The sequence below is a fragment of the Hemibagrus wyckioides genome, linkage group LG01 (genome assembly GCF_019097595.1).
Source record: "Hemibagrus wyckioides isolate EC202008001 linkage group LG01, SWU_Hwy_1.0, whole genome shotgun sequence".
Classification (NCBI taxonomy): domain Eukaryota; kingdom Metazoa; phylum Chordata; class Actinopteri; order Siluriformes; family Bagridae; genus Hemibagrus; species Hemibagrus wyckioides.
Genome location: NC_080710.1, coordinates 19,747,721 through 19,772,397, shown reverse-complemented (window position 1 = coordinate 19,772,397; position 24,677 = coordinate 19,747,721). Strand labels below are relative to the sequence as shown.

Here is a 24,677-nt window from a genome sequence, read left to right as displayed (position 1 = left end):
CATAGTTTTATCTGTGTACTGAGGTACACTAGAAAAGCTCACACTATATGATCAGAAAATGTAAGTATTCTTTGTAAGGCTTTGAGAAAGAAAACATCATTTTGACAACACAAACCTAACAACAATGAAATGTTCTGTATAATATTTCTGTGTATGGTGTTTCATGTTGAGTGATGTGGTAAACAGCAGTACATTGCTGTTAGATGTTAGCTCCTGCACCTAGTACCTTGAATTCCTGTTAGTAATAATCTAAGTAACAAAAGAATACATACAAGTGGATTTCTAACATGGCATAGCATTGTGTGAGCACTGACAGTTGAAGTGAATGATTATCTCCTCATCATGGCACCTGTTAGTGGGTGGGATATATTAGGCAGCAAGTGAACGTTTTGTCCTCAAAGTTGATGTTAGAAGCAGGAAAAATGGACAAGTGTAAGGATTTGAGTGAGTTTGACAAAGACCAAATTGTGATGGCTAAAAGACTGGATTTGAGCATCTACAAAACTGCAGCTCTTGTGGGGCGTTACCGGTCTGCAGTGGTCAGTGTCTATCAAAAGTGGTCCAAGGAAGGAACAGTGGTGAACCGGCGCCAGGGTCATAGGCGGCCAAGTCTCATTGATGCACTTGGGGAGAAAAGGCTGGCCCGTGTGATCCAATCTAACAGACGAGCTACTGTTGCTCAAATTGCTGAAGTTGTTAATGCGGGTTCTGATAGAAAGAATACACAGTGCATTGCAGTTTGTTGTTTTTGGGCAGCAAAACGGGGACCAGCACAATATTAGGCAGGTGGTCATAATGTTATGCCCGATTGGTGTACGTGAAGAATGCCCTAGTTTAAAGCTTAAAAATTAAGTTTAAAAATAACTTGCCATTTTGAAAAATGTATGTTTTTTTGTTTGTTTTTTCTTTCTTTATCTCCCTGTAGGATGAAACGCAATCAACTTGTTTTTTTCTTCAGATTTTTTTTAAGTTTGTGATTGCTGCTTTACAATAATCGGTTTTTCACTTTTCTTTCGTTCTTATATAGAAAGATGACAGTAACAGACTCCAGAGGCAAATTACACAAATTTAATAAATGACATTTTACATTTATAATTTTAATTTAGTTCATTTTTTATGTGAATATTTTTTTGGAAAGAGGATATATTTGAAATGCCTAAAAAAGGTGTTTTTTTATGTAAAAATAACCAAAACACACCTTTAGCCCATTTTTGTCAATAAGTTTTTACTTTATTTATTTATTTATTTATTTACCATTTACAGTTATTTGGTATTTGGAGTTGTCTTTCAGATAAGTGCTACTTCATACAATATGAGGAACAATTTTGTGCTCTTTTGCACAAGTAAGCAACTGGACTTAAAGTTGACAAGTTTGAAATGTTTTTAAAAGAAAGGTTTTACAAATTAAAGAAAATTGCAAAGTGTATAAAAAGTTTCTTCACGTTTCAAATGAAAGTCATTGTTTTGATGAGAAGGTTGCCTCGTCAAGGATAATGACGTCACTTCCTGGTGACCTTCTTAAATAATACTGTGTATTCTTTCTATAATGAGAAAATCAGCACAGGTATGATGCATATATTTTAGAATTGACTAACAAACATAGAATCAGTAACTAATCAGCTAATTAAAGGGATTATCTTAAATAGGTCCCTGTATTAAACACTGATACAATTACTGAACATTATTACAGCTAATTATATAATTATACATACACACATACATTTATTTATTTATTTAATATATATATATATATATATATATATATATATAATGTATGTGTATGTATAATGATCCCTTTAATTAGCTGATTAGTTACTGATTCTCAGCGCTTTTATTTGCGGTATTGTACAGTAGTTAACTACAGTAACTAATGGCTGTGTCAATACCATCGAATAATCATTACTGCTTCCTGGAGTTGAAAGAAGAATACTTTTACTTTGACAGCGTGGCTCACTCTAATAGACCGGAAGTAGAACCATTTTTATCCAAGGCTTAACTCCTTTGTATTATTATTATTGTTATAATTTTTTTTTTCTTTTAATCATCGTCACTATTCGATCCGTACCGGGAACACGGTTTGTACTGCGCATGCATCGACTTCTCGGCAGTTTCGGGTATTTTTAATACTATTGTTTTAACACTACTAATAATATAATGTTCTGTGTTGTTGGCAGCAATTTCGCGCATGCGCAGGACAAACCCCAAGTTTCCGCACATGCGCAGTACAAATCCGTGTTTCCGGTACGGCTTGCGTAGTGGCAATCATTTTTGCTTAAGATACTTCTTTCACGCATCCTTAGTCTTTATCAAATTTCCCACGCTGTGAAACTGTAGGACTAATTCGATCTAACAATTAAATTTAAAAAAAATGCTTTTGCGGCGGAAATATAGTTGTTAAGCTCCAAAGATGCTTGGTGTGTAGTATGAGCTGCTGAACAGGATTTGTGCGCTATGCTGATTCCAGGCATTCATGGGAAAAAAGATGTACAGATAATTGTGCGCTTTGCTGCTTTTACGCGAGTATTATCACTTATTTTACAGGTACGACGGCCACAGCGACACTGCTACTAAAATCACTTATTTTATTTATTGTTTTTTATTATTATTTTTATTTTGAAGCTTGACTAGTATCACCTGTTGGACCAGTGGAGGTGTGGTGGTGTTCTGAGTGAATGTGTTGTACTGGAGCATTAAAAAGGATAAAGACGCTTTACATGATTTAATGTAACAAAACACCGAACAATAAAAAAACTAATTCTAAGTAAAAATCGCCATAATATATTACATTATGACAACCTGCGTAATATAGTGTTGGTCCCCATTTTGCTGCCAAAACACAACAAACTTTCTATCAGAACCAGCATTAACTTCTTCAGCAATTTGAGCAACAGTAGCTTGTCTGTTGGATTGGATCACACGGGCCAGCCTTCGCTCCCCACCTGCATCAGTGAGCCTTGACCGCACATGATCATGTCGCCGGTTCACCACTGTTCCTTCCTTGGACCACTTTTGATAGATACTGACCACTGCAGACCGGGAACACCCCACAAGAGCAGATTAAAAAATTTTTTAAATCAGAATGATTAAGAGAAAACACCTTTTTTATTCTATTTGCCTATGAACTGCCTTCGAAGGCGTATACAAATTAGAAAACGTTCATATTCTTCCTCTTCCTCTCACACAGGCTGTGCTGAATGCTCTCATCCCTGATCATGAAGCGGATGCCTTCAGTCCACCCCGGTCAGAGGAACCACTCGTCTTGGACCACACCATCGAGCTACTCTTTAGTGGATTAGGCCGCTGGGATGCTGAACATTTTCTCTTCATAGCTGAACATGGCTACTTGTATGAGCACAACTTCGCTTTCTTCCCACTCTTTCCACTGGTCCTGCGTTTGCTAGCAACCGTCCTGCTATGGCCTCTGAGTCCCTTTTTGACAGTACATGGACGCTTACTCGTGACAGTGGCCATAGCTAATAGCACACTCTTTGTGATGAGTGCAGTGGCACTGTATGGGCTAAGCCGTCTGGTTTTACAGGACCGAAAACTTGCCCTGATCTCAAGTCTTATATACTGCCTCACACCAGCCAATGTTTTTATGTTAGCTGGCTATTCAGAAAGTCTTTTTGCACTACTCACCTTTGGCGGTTTGTATTTATTAGAGAGGGGGTTTACGATTGGAGCATGTTTTCTTCTAGGTCTTTCCACTGCAGCACGTGCTAATGGACTTGTGAATGCTGGCTTTCTGTTATACCTGCCCCTGCAGCGGAGTCTCACTCAGGTGTTTAACAAAGGATCTGCATGGCACTACAGCTGTGCAGCTCTGAGGTTTTTGCTTACATCACCACTTTACATTGCAGTCGTTGTGCTACCATTTTGCCTCTTCCAGTTTTATGGCTACTACACATTCTGTCTGCCATCTATGAGTGAGGAGCAGATTTCTCCTGCTTTTCTCAACCTGGCCAGGGAGAAAGGATACAGAGTTCCTGATGCAGCAGCACCCACACCAAGCTGGTGCATGAAACCTGTTCCGTTGCTCTACTCCTATATTCAGGATGTGTACTGGGATGTCGGTTTCCTCCGATATTTCCAGTTAAAGCAGATACCCAATTTCCTCCTGGCACTCCCAGTCGCCACACTGAGTGCACTGGCGTCGTACATGTACATAATGGCTAATCCACGTTTTTGTTTGCATCTTGGGCTAACGGAGATTGGAAAGAAAAAGAAAGACAGAAAAGCACCAACTGGCCTCTACTGCCCGAAGGTGTTTGTGTACATCGTTCACTGCTCGGTGTTGCTATCATTTGGTGTATTCTGCATGCATGTACAGGTAAGGTTCTCTTAAACTGACACACCAAGTAGGGATTGTCTTTATTTTTTGGCAAGTGCTAAATTTCAAACCTTCATCATTCATTAATTATATTTGACCACATATTATATCTGTATCATTTTATTTTGAAGTAGCAATTTAGTAGCGAATTTTGTATTATAACATTGGTTTAAATGTTTCCACTAGGTGCTTACCCGTTTTCTAGCCTCATCTTCACCTGTGATCTTCTGGATTAGTGGTCACCTTCTTCTTTCATGTGAACCCTTGTTAAAGGAAGACAAAAATTTGGCTTATGGCCATGGACAGAACACCTTGGAACAAAACATTTGTAATTTTTCTTTAATGTACATTAGCAACCCTATCACTAAGCTCCTTATGCGCTGGAGGACTTGCTCCTTTCCCACTCACTGCATTCTGGGATACTTCATGTCATACTGGCTGTTAGGTTTGGCTCTGCACTGTAACTTCTTACCTTGGACCTGATGGAAAAGGTATGGCTTTTGTGAGTCACATTTGTGCATCTGCAGCGTCTTACCTTCTAATTGTGGATTCTCATGAAGGTCTGCTTAACAAAATGATTTTTTAAAGTGTTTGTTCAATAAAGATATGCATTCTTTATCTTATCCTGTGTGTTGAATATAAATGTGTTTTCAGATAGCTTCTAGTTGCAGGATGACTCTAAAATGGATTCAATAGACAGATGTGTCACTTTACCCAAGAAATACTAGTTGCTCTTAAACCTGTTGAACACCTAGACTTGTCAAACAGGTTAATCATGCACGATGCATTGAATGTTGGCATGCATGCAAGATTGTAAGACACATCCCTTCTATCCTAGTGTCAGACTTGTATTGTATTATATATACATACACACGAGTCAGTATTATACATGATCATATCACCATCTTCAGCATTGTATTAGCAATAATAGTGTTGTGTGTGGCCTGCATAATAGAATTTAAAGGCTTGTGGTGTTATTGAAAATTTACACTTATTACTCAAAATGTCAATTTGCAGCACAGACCATGTGTACAGACATGTCACAAATGAAATGTCTTTATGGACCTTGCTTTGTGCTCTGGTGTACAGTCATGTTGGAACAGGAAGGGGTCATCCCCAACTATTCCCACAAAGCTGGAAGCATGAAATTGTCCAAAATGTCTTGGTATGCTGAAAGAGTTCCTTTCACTGGAACGATGGGTCAAGCCCAACCCCTGAAAAACAACACCTGAATTCAATGATTTGGAGGGGTGTCCCAAAACTTTTGGCAATATAGAGTATGTGCAGGCCCAACAACTTACTTAAGACACTTTATCCTCTCTCAGGTAAACATTCTGCAATACACATATCTGTTTCTGAAAGCAGAAAATTATGTGCATTGTCATAGGATCCACATCTTTCATTTGATAGAAATTTATTTATCTAAGCCTGAGTTGTAGCGCCATCTGATGGCTTTTTAGAAACAGACCTTTCTAAAAAAGTGCACATTACTTAAGCTGAAAAGAATCTTGGCATCTTTACCTGTTTTTTTACAATGAACACAAGTTATCACATTTCAGTTCAGATATATATAAATATAACAAGTATATTATTTCTAACATATAAGGCAAGCTTTATGAGAATGAATGCACATGTAAGCACTTCTAAGCCAGCGTATTAAACATGAAACCATATAGGTAATACCAAATAAGCCTTATTTCTAAAATAGTTTATAGTGTGAATACTGTCATTTTTTTTTCCAGTAAGTGACCTATGGTGCGCCCACTTGCGCGATGATCTGGGAGCCGTCACCTTATTGGTCAGACATGTGAAGGCGGGTTTAATTTTTGGGCTCTTGGCCAATCAGACGACTCGTCCAGGAAGTTAACCAAGCTTGTGTCAAAAATACAGGGGTTTGTTTTACAATCAATGTACAGCGTGAACCTGTAGACAGAGCTCCTGTGTAACGAAGGCTCGTTATCGGATATCGAACTGCTTCACCGTCTGCTGGTAGCGTCTGAATGGGCTCAACTGTCAGACTCCATGGCTTAGCCTAGCATGGCTAACTGGCTCAGCTAATTGGCTATCTCGCTAGCTGGAGGCCTTTTGCTTTCTTGTAACAATAAACGCAGCAGTGTAATAAGGTAATGTGAGGGATCAGGAATGAATTAGCGTGACTGGCATTAAACAGCGTCATATAAACCTATAATGAGTGCTAACTGATCGGCTAGACAGTCAGTATTGTTTACTAGCTTAAGTCTTTGTCTAATGATATCACGGTGTGCTGTGAATATAGTAAATTGTGTATGAACGACGACTTCAAATATCATTAAACAACAAGGGGGATTTGACGTTAGCTTTGCTTATCGGTTAAGGGTAAGTAAAGGTGAGGGCTATGTCAGAGAGACTGTGTTAAGAGAATCTTATTAATGTGCTTCTGCTGTGTTTTTGTCAGCTATGAAGTTATACACGAGCTCTGTTCCTTCATGTACTGAAATTCATAGGCAAAATCATCATTTTAGTAGTTGAAATCGTTATTAGCCACCCCGCGATTACATCTGACCTCCTCCGGCTACCTCCTCTGAATTCATTGGTCACTATCGCCTACAATGAAAAACTGTGAATACCAACAAATTGACCCCAGAGCACTCGGAACCCCAGCTTCTACCCCGGCTTCCACTCTGTCACACCCGAGAAAAGAGCTTCCTCACCCGAGGAGAAAATGGGAAGTGTTTCCTGGGAAAAACCGTTTCTACTGTAATGGACGCATCATCGTGGCCCGTCAGTGCGGTGTGCTGCCCCTGACCCTCAGCCTTATTGTCCTCACCTCTACCTTATTCTTTATATTTGAGTGAGTACTTCAGTAATTTTCACATTCTCATTTCTTTCAGCTGTTTGTACCAATACTATTCTAACACCTCCATAATGTCTCTGCTTCATCTCTTCATTTGAAATAAAAGTTTGCAGTTATTCTGGAGTCTTCTATGGCTTACATCCAGATCTGGATAGTATACTATATTGCCAAAGGTTTTGGGACACCCCTTCAAATCATTGAATTCAGCATACCAAGACATTTTGTTTGTCGGACCAGTTTGGGGATGACCCCTTCCTGTTCCAACATGACTGTACACCAGTGCACAAAGTAAGATCCATAAAGACATGGATGAGCGAGTTTGGTGTGGAGGAATTTGACTGACCTGCACAGAATCCTGACCTCAACCGTATAAAACACCTTTGGGATGAATTAGAGCAGAGACTGCGAGCCAGACCTTCTCGTCCAACATCAGTGCCTGACCTCACAAATGCGCTTCTAGAGGAATGGTCGAAAATTCCCATAAACACACTCCTAAACCTTCTGGAAAGCCTTCCCAGAAGAGTTGAAGCTGTTATAGCTACAAAGAGTGGGCCAACTCCATATTACATTCATGTGCATGTAAAGGCAGATGTCACAGTTTTGGCCTGGCTTGGAGTTTTGGCCTGGCTCGCATAAAACATCCCAAAGGTGTTTTATAGAGTTGAGGTCAGGACTCTGTGCAGGCCAATCAAGTTCCTCCACACCAAACTCACTCATCCATGTCTTTATGGACCTTGCTTTGTGCATTGGAAGGAGCAAGATTGGAACAGGAAGGGGTCATCCCCAAATTGTTCCCACAAAGTTGGGAGCATGAAATTGTCCAAAATGTCTTGGTATGCTGAAGCATTAAGAGTTCCTTTTACTGGAACTATGGGGCCAAGCCCAACCCCTGAAAAACAAGACCTGAATTCAATGATTTCAGGTGTCCCAAAACTTTTGGCAATATAGTGTATTTACAAAAAAGGTTTAAAAAAAAGAACATTATCCTGTGACCAGTAAAATGTTGACCAAAGATGAACATTTTGTAAATCCCTTCTTTTCAGTCCCTTTTTCCCTGCTCAGGGTTGCATTAGATCTGAAGCCTATGCAAGGAGCACTGTGCATGAAGCAGGAATAGAGTATCTGTCAAAGTGCACCATGCATACACACATTCACACCCTGGGGCAATTATGTATATCTAGTCCACCTACTGACATGCTTTTGTGAGTTGGGAGGATTCACAGGAAACCCGTGCAGAGAAAGACCTGCGTAGAAGTTTACACAGAGAGAAACCTGACTCTGGAGTTGTGAGCACCACCCAAAACATTTCAGAATGATCTGGATTTTATTATACAGTTGAAATCAGCAGGAAATAGAACATGGCAAGTCTGTTAAGATTAAAACATTTTTAGAAAATATCTGGATTTTTATGAGCAAAAAGAACTACTGCTTTGCCATATTTACATGTATTTACAAGCCTAATCATACATGTGGTGCTTGTAAGAACTGAAGAAAAAGAAATGAATCATATACTTACACGTGTTTCCTTTCAGCAACATGTTGTGCTGTGACTTAAGTTGTATGTGTAATCCGATAACTATACTCTATCATACACAGTCACATCTGAGGGTATTGAAAAGGCAAGGCCAATTTATTTCTGCAGCTTCTTTCAGTTGTTTGTTTTGTGGAATTTTCCCCATTCAGTCTTCTCTTCAGGAGATGAAATACTGCTCGCTTGGGTTCAAGTCTGGTGACTGACTTGTCCAGTCTAAGACTTTATTTCCTTCATGATTGAGTGCTTTGTTCTTTTGGCAGAGTGTTTTTTAGGTGATTGCATTGCTGCATGATAAAGTTCCTCCCAATTAGGTTGGAGGCATTTCTCAGTAAATTGGCAAACATTGTTTCTATAGACTTCTGAGACTTCATTCTGTTGCTGCTATCAGCAATTACATCGATAAAGAGCAAGCGCTTGTTCCAGAAGCAGCCATGCAAGCCCAAGCCATTACACTACCACCACCATGCTTCACCTATCAGTTTCTCCATACTTCGGCCTTTCCATCACTTTGGTAGAGGATAATATTGCTCCCAGAACTGTACTACTTTGTGAATTCCAATCTGGCCCACTGTTTTTATGTCATGGCATGACACATGCTCTTTATGTGATAAGTTAATTTTTAAAATTTTAGCCTTTAGTTTTGTCTTATGTAGAGGAACGTTTTATTGTGTATACTGTGTAGTGTACTGCATCAACTGTGGTTGAAGTGACTATAAAAGCTACTTGACTTGATGTTCTGATGTTTTTGATCACCGAAAAAGTCCTAGTTGTGTAACACACGTAGATATAAATAGCAGGTAATGAAAACTAAAATTCTGATTGATCATCTCATATTCTATAATGATCTCAAACACAAATGTCTTGTCAATGTCAGTATATAGAGTTAACAAAACAATGGGGTTTGTATATGATTCACAAATGCTGAATTTAATATAATTGTGGATGTTTTATATGCAGTATGTCTAGGGCCTGATGTATGTAGTTCTGCCTCATGTGACTGACACTGATCACCAAGGAAAGACTGGGAAATAAACTGCTTTTGCCGTGACTTTATACTGGTTAATATATTCAGCATTTTGTTGAGCAACTGTTAAGCAATCACAGTTTTGCCATTTCTTTCCCTTCAGTTGTCCTTTTCTGGTGGCTCACCTCACCATCTGCATCCCAGTGATTGCTGCAGTGCTTTTTCTCTTTGTGATCATCACCCTTCTTCGCACCAGTTTTACAGACCCAGGGATCTTACCCAGGGCTTTACCAGAGGAAGCTGCTGATATTGAGCGCCAAATAGGTAAAACAGTTGTGTATGAGGTCTTAAATGTAGAACAGGTTGATTTATATGATTTTAATTCTTCATTTTATGTGTTCCTCTAATAAGCTGTTTGTATCCTTAGATAATTCTGGGTCAGCTACATATCGACCCCCGCCTCGGACTAAAGAGATCCTCATAAACGGACAGCTGGTCAAACTCAAATACTGTTTCACCTGCAAGATGTTCCGTCCACCCCGAACTTCACACTGTAGTCTGTGTGACAACTGTGTAGGTGAGGCTCTCATTTTAAATCTGTAATTTTATGGTGATGATAAGACAGAGAATGTTTTTTTTATCATAAACTTAAAATGAACCAAACAGAACAGTTACCCAGAATTTTATGTAAATTTGTTTGGTTTTCATTATGATGCAATGATTCGTGCATATCTTCCCCATACAGAGCGCTTTGATCACCACTGCCCGTGGGTGGGGAATTGTGTCGGCAAGCGCAACTACCGCTTTTTCTATACTTTCATAGTTTCGTTGTCCTTTCTTACCTCCTTCATCTTTGGCTGTGTGATCACGCACCTCACGTTACGTAAGTCCCATACCATATACTATAAGCTGATCTCAAAAAATACAATTAAAATGTTTTGGTACTGAAGCATTGGGGTATTTATGGATTTTATTGTTAGTTTGGAATGAACAGTGACCAGTTGTTGTATTGGGTTTCATGAGGAATTGAAAGCAGTTCCTATTCACAAAACATAACATGTAAATGTTACCACAGTAGCTTTTTGTTTTGTTTTTGGTGTTTGTTTATATATATATATATATATATATATATATATATATATATATATATATATATATATATATATATATATATATATATAATATAGGGGTCTTCATTGTGAAATATTGCTTGACTGTAAAATTTTATCTACAGGATCACAAGGTGGGAAAGGTTTCGTACATGCCTTACAGGAGAGTCCAGCCAGATATCCTTTCTGTCTCAATGCCTTGTTTAGAGCCATGACTGATTCACATGTACCCAGGACCATAGCCTGCCATGTCTTCTTCTGATCCTAAGCCTGTTCATCCCTAATTGGTTCGGTCGTTTCTTTGGGCTGTAGAGTTAATAAATTGCTTCCTCTTGTTGCAATACTGTCACTGACCATCATAGCATACCTGTTTTCATGAATTTGTGCTTTATTATTATTATTATTATTTCTTCTTAGATAACCAGGGATGCAACAGTAATTTATGTAGGAAATAAATATCTTATATCAGTGCTAAACCTTAACCCTCTGGTAATGTTGTGGAACTGGTTGTTTGTTTCTTCTCCATCTGGTCAATCCTGGGTCTGTCAGGCTTCCATACCTACTTGGTGGCTTCCAATCTCACAACAAATGAAGATGTACGTGTTGTTAAAAAAAAAATTCAATCCTGTACAATATTACACTTTCTTCTCCAATGTTTATGAAATAAGAAACATGCAGTTTAACAGATACCCTTGTTATGCAACTTTTATTTTCTCAGATTAAGGGCTCTTGGTCAAGTAAAAGAGGTGTGGAAGAATCTGAGAACCCTTACAGCTATAACAACATCTTCACTAACTGCTGTGTTGTGCTGTGTGGTCCAATGCCTCCCAGGTCAGTACAGTCCTAGAATAATAAGTCAAATAAGTTACACACAAGGTACCGGATGTTATTGCTGTCACAAACTGCAAATATTTTCCCAGTAGCATCAATACAACATTACAACAGTTTATATCATTCAGTTCAGTCATATACTAACATTAATGTGATGCTGTCTTTCAGCTTAATTGACAGAAGAGGGTTTTTACCTCCAGATGTCATCCCTCAAACAGTTACATCTGAAACTGAAATTCATCCTTTTATGACAAAGAATGACACCAACATGGTAAGAGTGCCATCTAGTGGCTGTAAATAAGACAGAGTTATCTCCTTTAAATCAGGTGTCCCCAACTACCGTGCTGTGGACCGGTACCTGACCGTGGATCATTTGGAACTTATAATTTTATATACATACATATGTATGTATATATGTCGCAGGTTCTTCCATACATCATTAAGTCTGCAAGCTAACCCACCCCAAAAACAAATGTCACTAGAGAGCTCCCCCCAACCAATCTTTCCCCCCTTCCTGCGAAAAAAATTGTCCTGCATCAAACCGGTCCATAGTACAAAAAAGGCTGGGGATGTTTGTTCTAAATGTTTCTTCTTGATGTTGTAAATGTTTCTTTCTTGACTAGAAAGGCAATCAGTAATGTATTTTATTTATCTGGTACAGGTATAGGAAAAAATATTATGTTGGCTATTATTTCCCAAAAAATTTAACTTTAAGTTCTCTGATTGCATTAGAAGAATACTTGCACTAGAATTTCACTCTTTCACGGTATTACATTAAATCATAAGGATATATATATATATATATATATATATATATATATATATATATATATATATATATATATATATACACACTATATTGCCAAAAGTATTCGCTCACCTGCCTTGACTCGCATATGAACTTAAGTGACATCCCATTCCTAATCCATAGGGTTCAGTATGACGTCGGTCCACCCTTTGTAGCTATAACAGCTTCAACTCTTCTGGGAAGGCTGTCCACAAGGTTTAGGAGTGTGTTTATGGGAATTTCTCAGTGGCTCTCAGTCTCCGCTCTAATTCATCCCAAAGGTGTTCTATCGGGTTGAGGTCAGGACTCTGTGCAGGCCAGTCAAGTTCATCCACACCAGACTCTGTCATCCATGTCTTTATGGACCTTGCTTTGGTCACTGGTGCACAGTCATGTTGGAAGAGGAAGGGGCCAGCTCCAAACTGTTCCCACAAAGTTGGGAGCATGGAATTGTCCAAAATGTCTTGGTATGCTGAAGCATTCAGAGTTCCTTTCACTGGAACTAAGGGGCCAAGCCCAGCTCCTGAAAAACAACCCCACACCATAATCCCCCTCCACCAAACTTTACACTTGGCACAGTGCAGTCAGACTAGTACCGTTCTCCTGGCAACCGCCAAACCCAGACTCGTCCATCAGATTGCCAGATGGAGAAGCGCGATTCATCACTCCAGAGAACACGTCTCCACTGCTCTAGAGTCCAGTGGCGGCGTGCTTTACACCACTGCATCCGACACTTTGCATTGCACTTGGTGATGTATGGCTAGGATGCAGCCGCTCGGCCATGGAAACCCATTCCATGAAGCTCTCTGCGCACTGTTCTTGAGCTAATCTGAAGGCCACATGAAGTTTGGAGGTCTGTAGCGATTGACTCTGCAGAAAGTTGGCGACCTCTTTGCACTATGCACCTCAGCATCCGCTGACCCCGCTCCGTCAGTTTACGTGGCCTACCACTTCGTGGCTGAGTTGCTGTCGTTCCCAAACACTTCCACGTTCTTATAATACAGCTGACAGTTGACTGTGGAATATTTAGGAGCGAGGAAATTTCACGACTGGATTTGTTGCACAGGTGGCATCCTATCACAGTTCCACGCTGGAATTCACTGAGCTCCTGAGAGCGACCCATTCTTTCACAAATGTTTGTAAAAACAGTCTGCATGCCTAGGTGCTTGATTTTATACACCTGTGGCCATGGAAGTGATTGGAACACCTGATTCTGATTATTTGGATGGGTGAGCGAATACTTTTGGCAATATAGTGTGTGTGTGTGTGTGTATATATATATATATATATATATATATATATATATATATATATATATATATATATATATAATATATATATATATATATAGTCATATATGGTGCTTGTCTGAACTTAAAAAAAATCATATAGTTACATGTCTTGTAATCATATAGTTACATCTCTTCAGTGAACTGTTATGCTCTGACTTACATTGGATGTTATGTGTAATCAAGTAACTGTGCTTGTGACTTAGTAGCAGCTTATCATAGGCAACATCTGAACACCTGTTAAATATCTTTCAAGGATCTTTTCCCCTAAAACGGAATTTAATGTAATTGTGGACGCTGTATATGTAGTATGTCCAGGGCTAAAGTTTTGGCTCCTGTGAGTTACATTGTTAAGGAAATTTAATTTTCTTTTGTCCAAAGTAAATGACTTTTACACATTTCAGGACAATTATGTCCTCTTCAATTTTAGATTTTATTTATACAGTCCAATTCAGTTTAAGACTTCTTTGTTGTGGTTTCCATTTAATATCTTTACAACTCCACCAAATTACATGTCTGTATTGTCGTTTCAAAATGGGTACATTCTGTACTACATGTACGCTTACCACAGTACCGAAAATGTACCTTTCAGTTTTGGGACATCATGAGTAGATTTTAAACTTTGCAGATTGTAATGTAATGAGCTGATTTCAACAGGAAGGGAACTGTCAGGAATTTGCCATCTCATGCACTGCCTGATGGCTGGCAGAACCGAGTTTGGATGGTAAGATTGTGTTACGAGCATTTCTGCATGTAACTGTCACCATCTTCTTCCCTCATGACCTAACCATCATTTCCCATGTTTGAAACTCATTTCAGTATCTGCTCCCATCATGTCTAGCTGTCTGTGCACTAACTCTGAACCTCCATCCATAACTTCGATATATTTCACATTGCTTGTGTCAAAATTGTATGTGTTCAGTGCAGAGACTTTTCTCCAACTAACTTTTTCACATTGCTTAAGCCTACATGAAAATGAAATTGCAAACAGGATCATCCTGCAGGGACCGGCTTTTTGCTTCTGTTCTATGTCTGCACTCCTACCTATGCTTTTTACTTCATCTGATACTCTCACAGGCACACCCCATTTCATAATACTGTTTTTCATGAAGTACGTGCATTCTGTAACTTTGCTCAGTGTTCTCTCTCTTTCTATTGGCAGGGCCACTTGGGTTTCACAGCTTGAAGCTCACTTTCATACACTTGTATAGCTTTCCTTCATGCCCCCATATGTTGGTTGCTTTTGCTAACAAAACTAGGTCATCTTTTCATCCCTTAGTGACCCTAGGGACATTGTTGTACCATTACATTTTGTACTCAAGAGTACAACTAAGCTGCTTATATTGCCTCATCCTTACCATGATGTCTACTCCAGTTTTTAGTGCATGTTTTGTTGTGGTCATTGAACAATATAAAAAATGTTTCTTCTTCTTCCCTCTTCCACCCTGCTTTGCCGTATGCAGTGCACACAGGGTGCCAAGGAACTTTTGGAGTCAGTTTCTCACTCCTCAGTGGTCCAGAGCAGCTGCAGTTCAGCCACACCCAAGACCACACCAGTGACCCAGGAGAATCTGCTAATTACTGTCTCAAACACTCTCAAGTCACCATCTGGCAGGTCTTCGACCAGCTGCTGTGGAAGACAGAAACACCATCCGACAGACAGGAGATGCCCTCAGCAAATGAGCGCACTGGATGCTCAGGCACTTAGCTTCAATCTTTCACTTTATTCTGTTAGCCATGGTTCTCTCATTCTCAGTGATGCCTCTGACATGGATTTTCTCCCACCGACCTGAGGGCACATGAACCAGCCCCAGCACGCAAGTCATAGCACCTGACGACCCCCCCACCCCTCTATTCATTCACTGCACTGAGAATTTACATGCCCTGTTAGACTTAACAGATGGCATTTCACTCAGGAAGTTCTCAGGGGTCATACTGACTCTTAACAGTGAAAACACGCCCATTGGACCTATGATTTATTTGACAAATTTTAAACAGAAGATTGATTTAGGATTAATTACGGTCCTCTGTTCCATCTGCAGAGTGGGAATAGTGGGAGGCACAATACACGTTTGACACGAAAGGGTCATTTCCTGTTCTCTCCACACTGTGCACAGCTGTGTTTGGTGTTCCACTAAGCCTTGAGCCATATTTAAGATTTACACATTGACTTGCATTCATAGCAGTAACTTTTGTTTAAAGTTCAGAGATGTATACAGGAAGAATCCTGACATGTTGCAACCCAAACAGACCTCAAATATCTAACCGTTATGAGCTATAGCGTACAGAAAAGGGATAAGTAATCCAATTTATTAAGTAAACCAGTTCCTCCAGGATTTATTTATTTACTTTTCTGTCGGGTTGTTGCAGCCAAAGATTGCTTTTTGCTGTGCTTTTTTGAATTAGTGAAGGTGCAAGCAGAGGATTTTTCTTTTAAACGACTACAAGTAAAGACACATGTAATTACTTTCTATGAGCTGTACTCATGTTCGACCCACACAAATTGAAGAGGGTTTGGCTGAATGTGCATTGTGATGCTGTCATGCATCTTGGCCCAAATCTGCAAGTTTCCATAGTTTTTGTGTTAAATATTGCGATCACAAAATCGTAAAATCCTAGAGGAACTGGTAACTGATCTGAGTGAATAAGTGCTCAGGTATGTATCGTGACGGTGTTAAAGCTTACTTATTGGTGTGTTGATGGTATATTGTTGATCAGTTATTTAAGCTCTCAAATGAAGTGACTAGGAAGTGGTATTCAAACCTTTAACTTCAACACAGGAGTAGTTACACAAACTGTGATGCTCTAGTATTACAATCAGTAAGGGAAAATGGGATGGGAGAGCAATACTTTTATTTTGAAGGATATAGTAATGAAGCAAAACTTTGTGGTTGGGCAAAAGCAGCAGGTTGAGGAAGTGACATTTACTTTGCAAACAGTGTTCTTGGTCCTAGTCTTAATATTTTAAAAAAAAAAAAAGACAAGAGTGAACTATTTTTGTGTATTGATTGTACACGGGTGTAGTGAAACTGCCCTAGAAAACACGGGCTTCATTTAAAAGCACAGTGAAAGTTAAATTAAACTGGCTGTGTGTGTGTGTGTGTTTATAGTGTTACTGTATGCTTCATTCTATATGTAAACAAAATATTCATGAAATGTTTAGGTATCTGTTCTTTGAACACACGCAGACAGGTTTGTACATCTATAGATTTTCTATAGAGTTGTATTTTTGGTGTATTACCTTTTAAGAGTGGTTAGTAATGTAGCTTTGTAGACATTTTACTACACCTACACAAGGAGTATCAAGTTCAGGGATAGGTTAGAAGAAGAATGCAAATAACGTGTTGAGTTAACAAGAGGCGGACAAATAACGTAGAGCTTATCATCAGCCAGTTTATGAGCATTAAAAATGAGCTGTTGTATATTATGAACGTCTTTAAAGCAGTTGGAAAGCAACTTTGTTGAATTCAGGATATTGAAGGAATTACTGCAGGAGAGACTGACAACGATGAACAGGAGCTGGCAGCTAGGTGGTTTGAAAGATTTCCCAGAAATGAAACCTGTCTAAATGTGTTATCATGTGAGCATGTTGACGTCACACAACAAACCCTTTACTGTAAGTGTTGTCTGAAACTGAGACTGGATGAACGAGTGTCCCATCATATTTTTAGTCTGTTTTTTTTTTTTTTTTTTTTTTTTTATTTCATGTCATTTGAGAAGTGTAAAGAAATGCTATTAAGCAAAGAGGACTTTAAAAATAATTTATACATAAAAAATAAACAATAATAAAATAAACACAGGTTAATGTTTCTTGCAGATTCTCACAGTATTGTCAGATACAATTTGTGATGTTTTCTAAAAAAAAAAAAAAAATGTGATCATCATTCACCACTTGTTTCCTGAAAACTGCTGGTCAACACTAGATGGCACATTTATCCTTCATCCTGACCAGACCTGTCTTTTCCAGAGTAGTGTGTCTTAATCTCAGGCCCAATATACTCCTGTCCTGCACTGCTGAGTGATTTCCATGCTCCCAAGAACATGGTTCATCTCATTAAGTCTTAGATAAAGTGATGAGTGAAAGAGCAACAAAAACAGGCTGTGCTGCTTTTTAATGAATCTAGAGAAGGTACATATCTTCTCTCTAAAGTAATAGGTTGGTCTACATGAGACTAACAGACAGACAGCGTTGGATTTTTGCCAGGTTCCAGTTTGACTATCAGAAGAGGAATGTTTATATAGTACTTATTCCTCATTCTATCTGGTCTCTGTCTGCTTTATAATAAAAACAAATGTAACAGGAAGAAGTGATTAGTTGTGCAGATGATTGAAGGCGGATGGGTATAATTTAAGCTCAGAGTGGCTTTGATATTTGCTGCGGTAAAATGTGACGATAAGGAAGAGAATATTCTTAAAACCTTGTAATGTCAGTCATGTCATAAACCCAAAACTTAACTCGTTGATGTATTTGCTTAGGTCATAGGTCCAGGAATACTTCCTGTCCTGCACATTTTAGTGTTTTCTTTCTCAATCAACTATTCAGCTAATTAATGTGTTGAACTGGTTGAGTTAACAGAAAACAAAACACTAAAATGTGCAGGACATAGTTGGGAATGTTTAACTTGAGATAATTATCCCTGAGGTTACAGAATATTGTTGATTTAGTAAAACTTTTGGCTGGATCTTTTTAATGAAGAATGTGATCATTCTGGTTCTTCTTGAACTGTCGGACAGTTGCTGCATTAAAAAGCAGGTTTAATTACGAATCAAAAGTGTCTTTACATGATGAGTATAATTGTTAAAATGCTCATTAAGTTCACATATATACCCTTTTTGGAAAATTTGTCTTTCATAAAGAGTTCATAAATGAAAGCATGGTGAATGTCGTGCCATGGCTCACCTTCCTATACAAACAATTTGAGTAAAGAGTGAACGAAACTGTATGAAGGAAAATAATTGTGGTGGTGTGATTTGAAAAAATGTCCTTTCCACCACGACAAACAAATAAAAAAAAAAATTAAAGAAATCCATAATACAGAAAATATTGTGCATTATTCACTGCATTCACCTCAACATTTCCTTTACATGTTGTGATATATTTGAGTAAAATCTTGGCGCGCTGTCTAAGGTGTTTACTGTAAGATATAACAACTTTGTCTCTTTTAAGTGATATATTAAAGAAGCAGAACTCTGCAGCATGTGTTAAAGCACAAACTGAGGAAATTCACCTAGAAAATGTGGAGTTTATAAATAAAAGTTAAATTAAACTTATTGCTTATAGTGTTACTGGACTGTTCATTCTATATAAAAACAAAATTCTATTCTCTGAACACATGCAGACATGCTTGGTTGATAACAGTTGTACATTTTTGTGTAGATTTTTTAATATTGTCGGTTAGATATTTAGCTACACCTGTACCAGAAGTATTAAGCTCAGGGATAGGTTGATAAGAAGACATAATCTGTTAATTTAATAAAAGGGCAGACAAATAATGTAGAGTATATTATTAGCCAGTTTATGAGCATCAAAAAATGAGCTTTGATAATGAATGGCTTTAAAACAGTTTTTAAGCAACTTCAGGATATGGAAGAAATTACTGCATTATGATGAACAGGAGCTGAACAGGAGTAGTTTGAAAGATTTCCCAGAAGTGAAACCTGCCTAAATATGTTGTCATGTGAGCATGTTGGCGTCACACAACAAACCCATTACGGTAAGTGTTAAGAACTAACCCTTGACTGAAACCGAGAGGGTGATAATGCTGGATAAGCCTGGTCTCTCTTTTTTTTTTTTTATAATTAATACTATATAATTTGAGAAGTAGGTACATGCAACAAAATGCCCTTAAGTAATTAAAAACAATTTAAAAAAAAATCAGAATAAAGAATATGTTGTGTCTAAGTTAGACAGGTATATTCACCGCATTTACCTTAACATATACAGCTCTGGAAAAAAACAAAAAAATAAGAGACCATTGCCCAATCTCCAGATTTGAACCCTTTTGAAAACCTCTGGAATGTCATCAAGAGGAAGATGGATGGTCACAAACCATCAAGCAAAGCTGAGCTGTTTGCTTTTTTGCAAAAAGAGTGGTATAAAGTTCCCCAACAGCAATGTGGAAAAACTGGTGGAGAGCATGGAGACAAAGCATTAACACAATTTGTTTACAAATTATTTTCATTTTGTTTTATTTGAGTTATTAAAGCTCTGCAAATACTGCATGATCTTGGCTTATTTTGATGTGTTGTCATTTTCTTTAAATATACACTCTAAACAACAATAGTTATATTTTGAATTTAGGAGAAATATTCACAGCAGTTCATAAAAAATGAAACAAAACTGTTCATCTCACCAATACATGAACCTGGAAGAAAAAAACATAAGAAACTGATTATTTTGCAATGGTCTCATCAGCCATAACATTATGACCACTGACAGGTTAGGTGAATAACACTGATTATCTCCTCATCATGGCACCTGTTAGTGGGTGGGATATATTAGGCAGTAAGTGAACATTTTGTCCTCAAAGTTGATGCGTTAGAAGCAGGAAAAATGGGCAAGCGTAAGGATTTGAGCAAGTTTGACAAGGGCCAAATTGTGATGGCTAGACGACTGGATCAGAGCATCTCCAAAACTGCAGCTCTTGTGGGGTGTTCCCGGTCTGCAGTGGTCAGTACCCATCAAAAGTGGTCCAAGGAAGGAACAGTGGTGAACCGGCGTGGGTGCCCAAGGCTCATTGATGCATGTGGGGAGTGAAGGCTAGCCCATGTGGTCCAATGCAACAGACGAGCTACTGTTGCTCACATTACTGAAGAAGTTAATGCTGGTTCTGATAGAAAAGTATCAGAATACACAGTGCTTGACGGGTCAGGGCTGTTTTGGCAGCAAAAGGGCGACCAACACAATATTATAATGTTATGCCTGGTCGGTGTATGTCATGATATAGTTTGATTAAAATTTTGGCACACTATCTTAAGATTTGGGTGTGAGTTAACAGTAAAGCTAGTGGTTTCTACATTTAATGAAGATATTGACTCTAAGTACACCGAGAACACAATTTCTATGAGCCACTGCATTTCTTCCACTGTTCTGAAATACAATCAGAACACAAAGGGAATAATATGCAGCAAAGCACTGATTCATTCTTTAGAAACAGTTGCACAGCAGAAATCTGATACTCTGTCTGCAGAGGTATGTATTGAAAAAATTTTGTTTACCCACAGAATTTTCAAGAGGAGGAGGAGGAATACACAATCATTGTCTAAGTCTTAAGCAAAATTTAAACAGAAACTGAGTCACTGAATCATATCAACAGAAATTATGCATGCACAGTAGTAGATGCCTTAATAAAGGAACTGTTTTCCTTTATAATTGAGTTATGTCTAATAAAAGTCTTGTATTGCATTGACATACGATATAAATATGCTGAAGAAATACATACTAATACTAAGGCAATGTTGATACAATACCAATGAAATGTTGATACAGTAGGACGTCCCTTTGCTCTCGTACAGCCTCAGTTCTTAATAAAGGCCATAAAGGTGATCACTCTAACACTATCACCACCTGCCTGAACTGTTTACATAGGTTGGGTCCATAAATTCATACTGTTGATATACAATTCTGACCCCACCATCCATATACATAGCGCCAGCAATCGAGATTCATCTGACATGGCAGCGTTTTTTCACTCTTTGACAAGTTTTGATGAGGTTGTGCATCACTGTAGTCACAGAATCCTGTTCTGGGCTGACCTTATGTACCCTGATGTGGGTTCTACTTTTATAGCCCATCTGCCTCGAGGCTCAGCGTTCTGAGATGTTTTGCTCACCACAGTAAAAGAGTCTTCTTGTCAGCTCCAACCTGACTGGCCATTCTCCTCTGACCTCACTGATCATCAAGGCATGCTTTTTGTCTGGATGTGTTTTTCACATTATTCTGTGGAAAACCGTTGTGTAATCAGACAATCAGCTGAAATACTCAAAACAGCCTGTCTGGCACCGACAGTCATGCCACAGTCAAATCACTGAGATTTTCCCCCATTTCCCCCCATTTAGATGTTTGATGTAAACATTAACTGAAGCTCTTGACCTGTATCTGCATGAATCTATTCAATGTGCCATGTGATTGGCTGATTGTATAATTTGCATCAGTGTACAGATATTCCTAATAAACTGGCTGGAGAGTATTCATTTACTAAAGACACTCCAGTTTGTGTGACATGAATTTCTCAATGCTGATTCTTTGTGAGAATTAAGCTCTTTCAGAGAGCACACTGAAAATGACATGCTAGAGTAATGCAGAAGAGCCATATCGATTTGGGAGCTGCGAGAGCTTTTACTCTGCTATTCTGCCATGGGTCATCTTTGGTGTTTTCACATATAGTTCATGTTAAATGAACCATACTAACTGACCATAATTTTGCTTTTCACAATACACATGGACTCAAAAGGGGAATCGTTTTGGACATTTTACTGTTGGTGAAACCTCAGCCCACTTGTTGTTCTTTTATATATAATATGATGTAATATTAATCTGTGTCACACTGTATAGTGTATTTCAAAATGTTTGCTTTACATGAATGCTATGATTTGCCTAAAAACCAAAAAGGCAAAAAAAGAGTAGAAGTTAAATACAAAAAGCATTTTTAAACCTAACCCATCAAAATCAACTCTACCTTCAAGACATAGAGATTTTGAATCTAGTAGGGGCTGATGTACAAAATAAATGCATACGCAACATATATTACTTACATTCTTATCTGTCATGTAGCTAACACTTTTGACCTTGTTGTGGGACCATGTGACCACACAGAAAGCCATTTGAGTTGTTTTTCTCAAGAGAAAACTGGAGCTATGTGTGTACAGCATCTCTAAAGTTCTTTATCTATGAAGCAAAATGTGAAGTAGACTAAGACCATGTTGCTTTCACGCATTTCATGCAATGCACAAATCAATTGGATCACAAAACGAACCATAAACAAACCATACTCAGACCACCTCTGAAGGTAGTCGCTTGTGTATGGTTCGCTTGTGGGTCATTTAAGAGGGGTCAGAGTTTATTTGTTGTGTTCACATATACACAAAAATCCTGAGTCACTCATCAGAGACCACTTGGAGAAATGAAATTGCCCAAGTGTGAAAGCACCTTTACTCTCTGTCTTGGGAGTACCTCTGACCTTACTGAAATCCCATTACCTTAGGGCTTTTATTTTTACTTTCTTTTTCGTGGTATAAATCTGACATGTATAATGGTTTCCTTTCTGCATGTATGAGAGATCTATCTGTTCATGTCGTCTTACCCATTCCCCCTAAATCCCATGCCTTTTCTCCATTACCACTATAATACGGAAAACAAAAGCTGATTTATTTCAGTGTGTTTGTGTCAGTGACAGCACACTAAAGCTTGTTAGAATATAGAGTGGTCTGCAGACTCAAAATCCTCACCTTTTCTCTAGGGCATTCATTTTATAATACCTTATATTTAAATGTTTAGAGTTTCATAAACAATTTTGCATTGATTATACATTTTGTTGCATGTCAAGATTCTATTAAACACGATACAGCAGCAATGATATCCATATGTGGCACTAAATTTCAACTCATCGTCATCTTTTTCTTTTAATACAATTGCCATCTCTGATATATGAAACATTTAGGTCCCCTAAACTTGTAATTAGTTTATTCTAAGCAGTATGAGGCAGGATGTGGGATAAAAGTAGGCCACAGAGTAGAGAGCTTTGCATGTGATAGACCTGCTTGCCCTAAGTGGCTCTTCATTTGTAATTGGATCTGAAACCTGGCAGGTATTGGATTAGATTAACTAAAGGTAAGAGTTATCTTGTGCCCTTGCATTCACTCTGTCCACAAGCCTTCATGTCCATTACAAACAGTAGTGTCCATGCAAAAGCTCACTTATGCAAAATAAAAGGTAGAGATAGTTAACAATTCCCAGCTTACAAATTCCCAAGATCAGATGGACTTAATAAGCTGCTGGTGAGGCACATTAACCCAGAGCACTGGAAAGACTTTAAAAGACATTTGTACATTCTTTTCTGTTTGCGAGCATAGACCATTTTACCACAGGAACGGAAATGATAGTTTCCCAAAAATGTGACACATTATTATAGTATACCAGTTTGAAAATTAGAAATTAGAAATATTTGCTGGTTTCAAGTTGCAGTCATGCACTGGTCTTTTGTTTGGTCATGTCTTGACATGATGAGGCCACAGTTTTGAATGATCCTTGGGTAAGTTCAGTTTTGTAAAGACCACCCACACATCCCACAACATACTGTCCAAAGGTGAAGGTTTCAGCCTTGTTTTAAGACAAATAATTATTCAGGCAAAATTTATTGGCTAAACATTAAACTTTTTAAGAAGTTAAACAGCTTTTGTAATATAGCAGAGCCCATACATACATATTATAGCTCATACACACACATATAATATATATAATATATATAACTATATTTTATATATGTATATATACACACACAGTATATGCGTATGTGCTTCCCTAAAGAGAATATAAGCAATGGGTTGTCCTGTCTTCTCAGGACTATCATCTGTAGATAGATGAATCACTAGTCCTCAAGAAATTATTCTAAGCCTCACAGCTCCAGGGTCCTGTGTTTGTCTGTGAGAAGTTTTGCATATTCTCCCACCTCCCAAAAACCAATAGTTGTTTTAGTGACTCTAAATAGCCTCTAGGTATGAATGAGTGTGTGAATGTGTGTATGTGCGGTACCTTGAGCTGGACTGGCGTCCTATTCAGACTGGCCTTCCGGCCTTCCGGCCTTGTGCCCAGTGTTCCTGGTATAGACTTAAGGAGGAATGAATGAAGATACTATATATTCCCACAGCATTTTCTGTGTTGATTTGGATAAATGTTTGGAATAAGTTCTTGTTGAAAGCTCTGTCTATAGCCTCTTTCTATATTTTCTATATTTCTCTTTCTCTCTGTCTATAACTTCCTGTCAGAGACAACATGCTAGACA

At 38.3% G+C, this 24,677-nt stretch overlaps 2 protein-coding genes across 3 annotated transcripts; both read left to right on the top strand.

Annotated features, from left to right (window-relative positions):
• Positions 1–2,025: 2,025 nt before the first annotated feature.
• pigv (phosphatidylinositol glycan anchor biosynthesis, class V) lies at positions 2,026–4,923 on the top strand. Its single transcript, XM_058401149.1, has 3 exons — positions 2,026–2,541; positions 3,185–4,330; positions 4,517–4,923. Exons 1-3 carry the CDS (start codon positions 2,452–2,454, stop codon positions 4,811–4,813), a joined length of 1,533 nt encoding a protein of 510 aa, XP_058257132.1. The 5' UTR covers positions 2,026–2,451; the 3' UTR covers positions 4,814–4,923.
• Positions 4,924–6,158: 1,235 nt separating this feature from the next.
• On the top strand, positions 6,159–17,472 carry zdhhc18a (zinc finger DHHC-type palmitoyltransferase 18a). Of its 2 annotated transcripts, XM_058392761.1 has the most exons (10): positions 6,159–7,160; positions 9,825–9,985; positions 10,089–10,238; positions 10,407–10,544; positions 10,896–10,947; positions 11,264–11,366; positions 11,489–11,601; positions 11,770–11,872; positions 14,335–14,401; positions 15,141–15,280. In XM_058392761.1, exons 1-9 carry the CDS (start codon positions 6,919–6,921, stop codon positions 14,374–14,376), a joined length of 1,104 nt encoding a protein of 367 aa, XP_058248744.1. In that variant the 5' UTR covers positions 6,159–6,918; the 3' UTR covers positions 14,377–14,401; positions 15,141–15,280. The 2 variants fall into 2 exon arrangements, with proteins under 2 accessions (XP_058248744.1, XP_058248734.1); XM_058392751.1 differs by lacking the exon at positions 14,335–14,401 and having other exon boundaries at positions 15,141–17,472.
• The last annotated feature ends 7,205 nt before the right edge of the window (positions 17,473–24,677 follow it).

Excerpts from the sequence above, each read along its gene's own strand:
- pigv (XM_058401149.1), top strand. The coding sequence starts at position 2,452 with ATGCTGATTCCAGGCATTCATGGGAAAAAAGATGTACAGATAATTGTG. Across the intron at positions 2,542-3,184 it reads TATTATCACTTATTTTACAG|GCTGTGCTGAATGCTCTCAT; the intron begins GTACGACGGCCA and ends CCTCTCACACAG. Across the intron at positions 4,331-4,516 it reads TATTCTGCATGCATGTACAG|GTGCTTACCCGTTTTCTAGC; the intron begins GTAAGGTTCTCT and ends TGTTTCCACTAG.
- zdhhc18a (XM_058392751.1), top strand. The coding sequence starts at position 6,919 with ATGAAAAACTGTGAATACCAACAAATTGACCCCAGAGCACTCGGAACC. Across the intron at positions 11,367-11,488 it reads ATCTCACAACAAATGAAGAT|ATTAAGGGCTCTTGGTCAAG; the intron begins GTACGTGTTGTT and ends TTATTTTCTCAG. Across the intron at positions 11,873-15,140 it reads CAAAGAATGACACCAACATG|TGCACACAGGGTGCCAAGGA; the intron begins GTAAGAGTGCCA and ends TGCCGTATGCAG.